General features: G+C 54.2%; 6 protein-coding genes across 6 annotated transcripts in view; all 6 read right to left on the bottom strand.

Annotated features, from left to right (window-relative positions):
* Positions 1-731, bottom strand: part of DQ04_06611050 (hypothetical protein) — a gene marked incomplete at both ends in the record, with an annotated part of 852 nt that extends 121 nt beyond the window's left edge. The window contains one exon of the mRNA XM_009314792.1: positions 1-731. This exon is cut by the window's left edge and continues 121 nt beyond it. Coding sequence (XP_009313067.1) covers positions 1-731 — 731 coding nt within the window.
* Positions 732-1,360: 629 nt separating this feature from the next.
* On the bottom strand, positions 1,361-2,569 carry DQ04_06611040 (hypothetical protein; the record flags this gene model as incomplete). Its single annotated transcript, XM_009314791.1, has 1 exon — positions 1,361-2,569. One exon carries the CDS (start codon positions 2,567-2,569, stop codon positions 1,361-1,363), a length of 1,209 nt encoding a protein of 402 aa, XP_009313066.1.
* A 551-nt stretch (positions 2,570-3,120) lies between these two features.
* On the bottom strand, positions 3,121-4,263 carry DQ04_06611030 (hypothetical protein; the record flags this gene model as incomplete). The annotated part of the gene is made up of 1 exon (XM_009314790.1): positions 3,121-4,263. One exon carries the CDS (start codon positions 4,261-4,263, stop codon positions 3,121-3,123), a length of 1,143 nt encoding a protein of 380 aa, XP_009313065.1.
* Positions 4,264-4,774: 511 nt separating this feature from the next.
* DQ04_06611020 (hypothetical protein) lies at positions 4,775-5,131 on the bottom strand (the record flags this gene model as incomplete). The annotated part of the gene is made up of 1 exon (XM_009314789.1): positions 4,775-5,131. The coding sequence occupies one exon, from the start codon at positions 5,129-5,131 to the stop codon at positions 4,775-4,777; it is 357 nt and encodes a 118-aa protein (XP_009313064.1).
* Positions 5,132-5,380: 249 nt separating this feature from the next.
* On the bottom strand, positions 5,381-5,890 carry DQ04_06611010 (hypothetical protein; the record flags this gene model as incomplete). The annotated part of the gene is made up of 1 exon (XM_009314788.1): positions 5,381-5,890. The coding sequence occupies one exon, from the start codon at positions 5,888-5,890 to the stop codon at positions 5,381-5,383; it is 510 nt and encodes a 169-aa protein (XP_009313063.1).
* Positions 5,891-7,025: 1,135 nt separating this feature from the next.
* DQ04_06611000 (hypothetical protein) lies at positions 7,026-8,282 on the bottom strand (the record flags this gene model as incomplete). The annotated part of the gene is made up of 1 exon (XM_009314787.1): positions 7,026-8,282. The coding sequence occupies one exon, from the start codon at positions 8,280-8,282 to the stop codon at positions 7,026-7,028; it is 1,257 nt and encodes a 418-aa protein (XP_009313062.1).
* Positions 8,283-8,311: the final 29 nt, after the last annotated feature.

The raw sequence follows: 8,311 nt of genomic DNA, 5'->3' as shown, positions 1-8,311 counted from the left end.
ACTGTCTCCTTTTCACGGTTTCCGTAGAAAGACATTTCACCTATCTTTTTGGCATTTTGCAACAATTCTTTAGCCTTTTTCGCTGCATACCGCGAGTACTCTTTCCACGCACCTTTGTTCCGTGCCAATCTGTAGGTATCCTGTGTCTGTGACAACCATTTCATAACCGCTTGTGCTTTCTCTGATGCCTCCTCTGCAAGGGCGACGACGTTTGTATTTGCTTCGGTAGCCGCATCGCTCGACGCCAGCTCCGACTCCCCAGCCAACTTCTCGGCTTCCGATATTTTATTCAGTATCTTTGCCACACCCTTCAGCAACGCATCAAAGGACTCGTAAGCCACGTCAGACTTCGATTCTGCATCACCTGCCAAGCGAATCACAATGCCAATATTCTCCCGTTGAAGATTGGTATCCATCTTCACTTTTTTATTTAGCTCAATTGCAGCTGTTGAGGCCTCGTTAACCTCAGCCATCATTTGTGCTTTTTCTTTCTTGATCCCGTCCACCTCACTCCTGGCCTCCTTCACCGCCTCCTGAACCTTTAGCGCCTTCTTCTTTGCCTCATTCAGGTAAGTCAACACAGCTTTTTTCTTCTCCACATTCAGGAAATGCACCTCTGCTTCCTTCCTCTGCTTTCTGTCACTCACATCAGGGGCCGCTGCACAGCCACACACGCACCACAGCGCGACGGCCACCACAAACAACGCGGGACGCCCCACCGCCGCCATCATCACAGCCCGAGGCACACTGGTCTACAGAGGGGGAGGGACGCACAGCGGGGTACACAAGCACAGCAGGGGAGAGCAGCAGCGCACCACACAACTCAACGGACAACTGGAGGAGTAACACATCACTCAAACAAAACATTAGTGGCAGAGCACAACGAGCCACACAAAAACAAACCCCAACAACCCCAAAAAAAAAAAGAAAAAGAAACGTGCCAGCTACAGCAGCCAAGTGGGCTGGCCTGCGGGGCCCGCACTCACCGGGGGAAGAGCAGCACCACACGGACCACCTCCCAACAGCAGCAGCAGCCCAACATGCGCAGCGTGGCGCAGCACACACACACACACACAGGTGATGAGACACTTAGAAGAACAATTCAGAGAAGGCCCTCTCACGCAAGCGGCGCACAATGATGTGCCAAACAAAGCCCATTACGGCAGTGAGAGAGATGCGCCGTCCTCGTTGGATACAGAGCACAGGGAGTATCCTCCAAGGGGGATTACGTGGCGCGTGGCAAACGAACGGAAAAAAAATGAAACGAAAAGTAAACCAAAACATGTTAGTAAACAATCTCCAGTGGAGCACACACAAGCACAGGGTGTATGCGTCCTCTCCGTGTGCACACACACAGAGGTCAGCACACAGCCAGGACGCCCAGCACACCAACCACCAGCAGCAACGGTGTACGCGCCCACGGAGGACAAACGCTGCTGTCGGTATTCCGGGCATCACTCAGGGTGTTTTGTACATCGCTCTTGGGAGGTGTCAGTGGCGCATCAGCAGCTTGAGAAGCAGCGTTTTCCAGGGATTCTGTGGCTGTCTTCTCCTCCGATGGTACTGATGTTGACTGCGTTGTGTGGGTTGCCGTGGTGTCAGCTTGTTGTTGGTCGGAAGGCTTATCACCAGTGGAAGTACTGCTCGATGGAACCTGTGGTAGACTCTGGCTGTTTGACTCGTCGTGTGACGGTTCCGCAGGTTCCTTTTTTCGTGGTTTAAGAACCTTCACCGTAGCGGTGATCTGCTGGAGCTGTGACTCAGCACTGCTGACAGCGTTCGCAGCGTGCCCAGATGCTTTGATGGCAGCACTGGAAGCCGTTTCAGCGTGGTCCGCTGCAGCCTTTGTGAACGTCACAGCTTCATCAGCAATCGTCTTTAGTTGTTTGACTGCAGCTGACAGTGTACAGGAAGTCGTATCAGTGGCACATTTGTACGCTTTCTCACCGCTGCCCATTGCATTAAAAGCAGCGCCATCCTTCGTCGCAGCACTAGTTGCCTCTTCAGCCCTATTCTGGACTTCTTTCAGTACCGACAACACATCTAATAGCCTTTTGAATGCCGCCTGTACGAGTCCTGCTTCTCTGCTGATAACTACTTTTTCACCTGCCGCTGCACTGCCAGCCATCCTCTCCGACTCCGTTAACAACTTCCCTGCATTAGTCGTTACTCCCACTGCTTTATTAACGTTCTTTTCGATTGAGGTAACTGATTCGTGAGACGCCTTAGCCGCGTCCATTGCTGTTTTTGCCAAGCTGTCCACACCAGCAATATTCGTCTCCCCATCATTCATACCCTTCACTTTTTTATGTAGCTCAGCGGCTGCGTTTGACGCTTTGTCTGCCAAAGACTTGAAGCTATCAGTTGCTTCCTTGATTGCGTCCACCGCCTTCTTGCTGTCAATCACTGCATCCTGGGCATCAAGCGCTTTCTTCCTCGCATTCTGCAGGGCAACAATCACTTGCTCCTCGTCACCGATGCCCTCAGCAGTGGCCGCTGCACAGCCACACACGCAGCACAGCACGACGGCCACCACAAACAACGCGGGACGCACCACCGCCGCCATCATCACAGCCCGAGGCACACTGGTCTACAGAGGGGGAGGGACGCACAGCGGGGTACACAAGCACAGCAGAGGAGAGCAGCAGCGCACCACACAATTCAACGGACAACTGGAGGAGTAACACATCACTCAAACAAAACATTAGTGGTAGAGCACAACGAGCCACACAGAGAGAAAAACTCAAAAAAACCCAAACGAAAGGAAAAGAAACGTGTCGGCTCCGTAGCCAAGTGGGCTGGCCTGCAGAGGTGCGCACAGGCACCACACACACGAAGATGAAAAGAGGATCTACCAGAAGGAGAAAAAAGTTAGTGGGCGGCGCACAGCAGCGCGCAAAGCAAAGCCCAAGCAAGAAACGAAAAGAAAAGAAACCACGCCTCCCCTTCCCACAGTGCGTGTCGTCGAGGGCAAGTGGGTCGGCGTTACGCCCACAACGGGGCAGCAATGAAACGAAAACAAAAGAATCTTAACAATCAGGAGTGCAGTCCTCAGCACTCAACGCAATTACGGTGGAAACATCATCGTCCCATGCAGACACACACACACACACGCAGGTCTTACCACAGAGCCACACAGGCCAGAAGCAGAAGCAGAAGCAGCAGCTTACGCACCCACGCAGTGTTGCTGCTGCTGGCGTCGGTGTTGCGGTCAGGAAGGTTCACGCCATTCGAAACGATACTGGTGGACGGAGGTGGCTTGTTGTCTGCCGCACCCTCTCCGGCAGGAGTGGGGATATCGACGTCAGATTTGGGAGCTTCTTCGGCGGTTGTCTCTGATTGAGGTGTGGCTGTGGAGGCAGTATGAGCGGCGTCGTTCACTGTGACGGAGCTTTCGGCTTCTTTGGCCTCTTCTTCGGTGAGAGGTGGAGTGGAAACCTTGTTGATAAGAGAACTGTCCTTTCCTCCATCACTGGGTTCATCTTTTGACGTTGCACTGTTGGTGGCTGGGTTATGCTCTGTGGTACCAGATTGTTGTTGTGAATCTTGTGCGCGAGGCTCCCGACTGCCTGTTCCTCTTGTGATGGTATCACTCTCAAGTGAATGCGATGCAGGTAGTTTAGCATGTTCCTTAGAGCCTTTGTCACCAGGCGATACATTTTGTGGTTTGAGAGGAAGCGCAGTCCGTTTAGACGGTGGTGGCTTGGTTAGAGGTGTAGGGATGCACGTGGCCACAGCCCCACCGACAATTTTCACGTCGTACCCAGCTGGAACTTTCCCATAGCTCTGTTCGCTCTTGATGATACTTTTGGTGCTGTATCCAGTTACAGTGGTCACCACAGACAAAACATAGGTGATGTATTTTGCAGAAGCTGGACATTTTCCGCCTGAACAGCACGGCTCATAAGTGTCAGACAAAGTGTTGCCTTTTTTCTTACATTCAACAACCCATTTGTGGCCCAGAGTTAGGTTGTGCCCAACGGAAACGTCCAATTCCTTACTTGAGCTGCTCTGGGCGTCGTTTAATTTTGGTAGGCCAGAAGAATGGCTCAATAATGCCTTAGTAGAGATAGTAACTTTTCTGGATCCCTCAGTAGCTGAGGTTGTCGGCGCTTTGCAGCTGTCAGCGTCAACTGTCTCCTCCAACGTTAACCGGGCGTTAACGGTCGTAGATGACAAATCCGTTGTACCAGTTGCTGTAACAAACAAAGATGTGCAGCAGCACAGCGCGAGGGCCAACACGCACAGCACGTGGAGCAGCATCAGCGTCAATGTAGCTTGGTACCACCTGTGTCTGCAGGGGAGAGGAGGAGCACAGCAGGTGGCACACACACAGAGAGCGAGAGGGACACGGCACCAACACAGTGCACCGCAGCACAGTGAACCACCCAACAAGTGATATCAGTTAGAGGGCAGCCCACACAGCATACCCAACCACACGCACGAGAGCACACACACACAAATGAGAGCACCACGCCCCAGCGTCAACCGGTGCCCACACCACAACGAAGAAGGAGACACGGCGGAAGGAGCAGCCGCACCAACAGACACACACAGACACCGAGCGGAAACAGCAGCAGCCGGGGCCTATGTACGACAAACGGCAACAACGTGAGAAGCATGACGCGCCTACCTCAACACAATAGGAAATAACAAAGCAGGGTGAGTTATTCGGCGGTGCCCAGCCCACTCACTCCAGTGATACGTATAGGATGGCTCCAGGCAACGGTGACAACACACCCAAACAGGCCAAGCGACCGTCACCGGCAGCATTTCAGTCGGCGAGTGTCCCATCGCTGGTCCTACCAAATCCAGGTGCAGAAAGCAAAGCAGCGGCAATGGGAGCACCTCGTGCCTGTGGAGACCTCCTTCCGTCAGCACCCGCCTCGTTAACAGCAGTGCCTTCCACTCCAGTCGCTCTTTGTGCAGAGACGTCCACAGCATGAGTGCCTGAAATAGAGCCGGACACACTGTGGGTAACCCATCTTGTGACGGAGGCTGTGGTTCTTGCAGCGGCATCCGGGGAGGTATTGGTTCGACCCGTTTCCCCTGCGTGAACACCGGCAGCGCCAGGGCACGACGCTCCTGCTGGGAGATGTTCCCTGCGTGGACACATCGACACGGGCAACATGCTGCGATGCAATGGCCAAGTCCGACCCACGACGGGTTGACCTTTGACGCCTGTTTTTACTTGCGTGGCTCCCGCGTCGCCCTCTCAAGCCGCTCTAACAGACCCTGCGCGCCGCCGTGTGCCTGAGGAAGTGCTGCAGCAACAATGAGCTCGTCCGCCTCACCTCCCTCTCCTCTTTGGCACCCCTGTAGTGTGTCACGGCGTTGCACGAGACACATCGACTCCCCCTTGCCAACCGCGCCGTGTCCCTCACGGCTCACTGTTGAGCAGAGCTTCGTACCTCCACGGCACCTGCGAGCCACTCACTTGGCTCACCCCACCCCCGCGATCCAGCACGCCCCTCCTGCGCCGAGTCGCCTCCCCGACCCTCTCCTTTCCGTCGGGCACCAGCAGACACCCACTGCTTGACGCTTTGCTGCTCTTCATTGCACCTCCAGAGACGCATTGCTGGCCCTCAACACTCTGCTGCAACCACCCCCACCATTCAGCAGTAGCAGTTGACAGTTTCGCATCACCGCAGAGAGCTGCGTGCTCGTCTTCCGATTCTTCTGTGCTTGGCCTGAGCTCTCCGCTCCTCGTGCCCAGCGCGCCGCCGGTTCGTCCCTTTTCCTCAGTCTCCGTCCCCTCCCCCGCTTCGTGCCCAACGTTTTCCACACGCAGAGAGCATTCCCTCACCAAGCCCGTCGACCGCAGCATCGGGTCTTTCGAGATCACCACCAATTTTCGGAGCGCCTCCACCAATGCCTCTCCCCTCGGCATTCAAAGCAGGGGAAGAGCTTGCACCAACGGCGGCCCTTGGTGGTGTCAATCACCCTATCGTGGTGCAAAGTCTTAGTACTCCTGTCTGACGGAGGAAGCCAAGAGTCGCCTAACTTGTATAACCTTCTATTATGCCTTGTAGCCTTGTACCACCGTCAACACACAGTCCCCAGCACCTTGCATTGTAAGGGGTGTTCCTCTCGCGACCTTCCGGCTAATGTTTGGACGCGTTGGTCTGACCAGCAAAGGCAGGACAGAACTCAGTCGCCTTGTTGCTGAAGGCCAGGAAAGGTGTTCGAAGCCATCTACGCCTCCTCTCGGACGAAAGAGCGAGGCATACGAGAGAGTTCCCGGTCCCACAGTCGGTCCCTGCAAAGGGAGGGTGGGACAGTGGGAGTTGTTTTCAGAGGGCAGTGCTCCTCGGAGCGGGTCCCTCAGCACGCCACTGGCGTCCGCCTAAACGCACTCCAACTTTCGCTGCCGTCTCGGGGACGCACAGCTGTTGGCACCTTCCCCCGATTTCCGGGGGGTACGCCAGCAACTGCCCCGACAAACTATAAAAACTCGGAAGCATCCATTCAACCCTTCGACATGCTTGCACGGCTTGAACGGACACCACCACAATTACCCGTCACCACCCACCTGCGAGCTTTTCTGTGCCACAGCGGCAGCAATAGGAGCAGCGGTCACGCACCCACACGCGCAGCACAACGAGAGGGCCAGCAGAAAAAACACGAGGCGCACCATCATCACCAACACGCACTGAGCTCATAGGGCATGCACAAAGAAGAAGGCAACAGAGCAGATAACGCACACAGAGAGAGACACAGTAAGGAGTGGCACTCCACCAGCACACCGGCATATCACACAATGCGTCCAACATGCGCCACAGCGCACCAAGCAAGAGGAGAATCATGTAACTACAAAAAGATATTTAAGGGATGAAGCACACTCCCTCGAAAACCAAAGCCCTCTTATAAAAAAAGAAATGGCACTGCCCTCACCGACATAATGGAGCCCAATGAATAATGTCGAGAGTCTCATGGGACGACCTTAGTCCCACAGCAGTAGTGAAGCAATGANTTGCCGACTGTAACCCCTTCGGTGGGATCGTCGTTTCGCCGCCACACACGACTCAGAAAACCGAGCAGCCAATCAATGCACCCAACAGCAACAGCAGTGACGGCGCATACATCCACCCTGCGCTGCCGCTGCCGTCTGTGCCGCCACTCCCACCCATCGCGGCACTCACAACGCTGCTCGATGGAAGCAGAGGAGACTCAGACGCTCCAACATGAGGATTCTGAGGTGCTTCCACTGCTTTCTTTTTGTCTGGTTTTACTTGATGCTGTTCTGCCTCGTGCCCTTCCGTTCGTGACCCAAGGTCCACATAATCGTTTTTATCATCTTGATCCATTTCATCCTGAACAGGCCTCGTGTTGTCGTGCTCAATTCGCGGCGGGTGTGCATAGGTGCCTTCCTGAATGCTTTCTGACTGCAATGTTTCTTTCTTGTGTTGTTCCATAACATCGTCTGCAGCCTTTTCTGCAGCTTCCGCAGACTTCATCATTTCTTCAGCTGCAGCAATTGCCTTCGTAGTGTCGTGCAGCGAAATTATAGTCTCTTTCGCAGTTTCTGTTCTGGTTAGTGTCTCACTTGCGCTTTGTGCTGTGTCCACACTGTGCTTCTTTGCTTCCTCCTTATTGCCAGCTGTATCCATTCCGTTCAAATTGCTTGTTAGGACAACCACCACGAGATCCGCCGCATTTCTTGCCGTTTCGGCGTGTGACTCTGCCTTTGTTGAACTCTTCAACGCGGCCACTAAGACCTCTAATGAAGAACCCAGCTTACTCCTTACCTCCGCCAACGCTGCCAACGTGGTCTCTGCGTGCTGCGCCACCAGCTGCACCTTCTCTGTCAGTGAGGCATCCCCAAACTGCAAGTTCCCTTTGACTTTCGTCCCAACCGCCCCGGCCATCTCATGTACTGCTGTACTCGCGGCGTCTCCTTCCCTTAAGTATCCCACCGCCAGTGTGAGAAGTGTCTTCACGCTCTTTAAGTGTGTCGCCGCCTCTTCCCCCTTTTGTTTAACGGCAGCAGCATTATCGTCATTAACACCAGATTCACCTTCTTGTTTAAGCGCATCCGCCGCCACCTTTGCAGTTTTTGCGGCATCCAGTGCCTTTGTCACATCATCCGCACTTTTTTTTACATCCTCTGCAATCTGCCTTACCTCCTTCACAGTTTCTCTTGCACCATTTGCAATTTCCTTTACAGACCGAAGAGCAGCCATCAAATCATTCGATTTGTCAGTTGACGCCCCAACAGCTGGCACAATCCCGCACAGCAGCAGGAGGGCAACACCGAACAGCACGTGGCGCACCGCCAGCATGATACTGCAGTCAGAGTCGCTTCGACGCA

This window comes from Trypanosoma grayi (genome assembly GCF_000691245.1).
Source record: "Trypanosoma grayi strain ANR4 Tgr_661_V1, whole genome shotgun sequence".
In the NCBI taxonomy this organism is placed as follows: Eukaryota; Euglenozoa; class Kinetoplastea; order Trypanosomatida; family Trypanosomatidae; genus Trypanosoma; species Trypanosoma grayi.
This window is presented reverse-complemented; position numbering and strand designations above follow the sequence as displayed.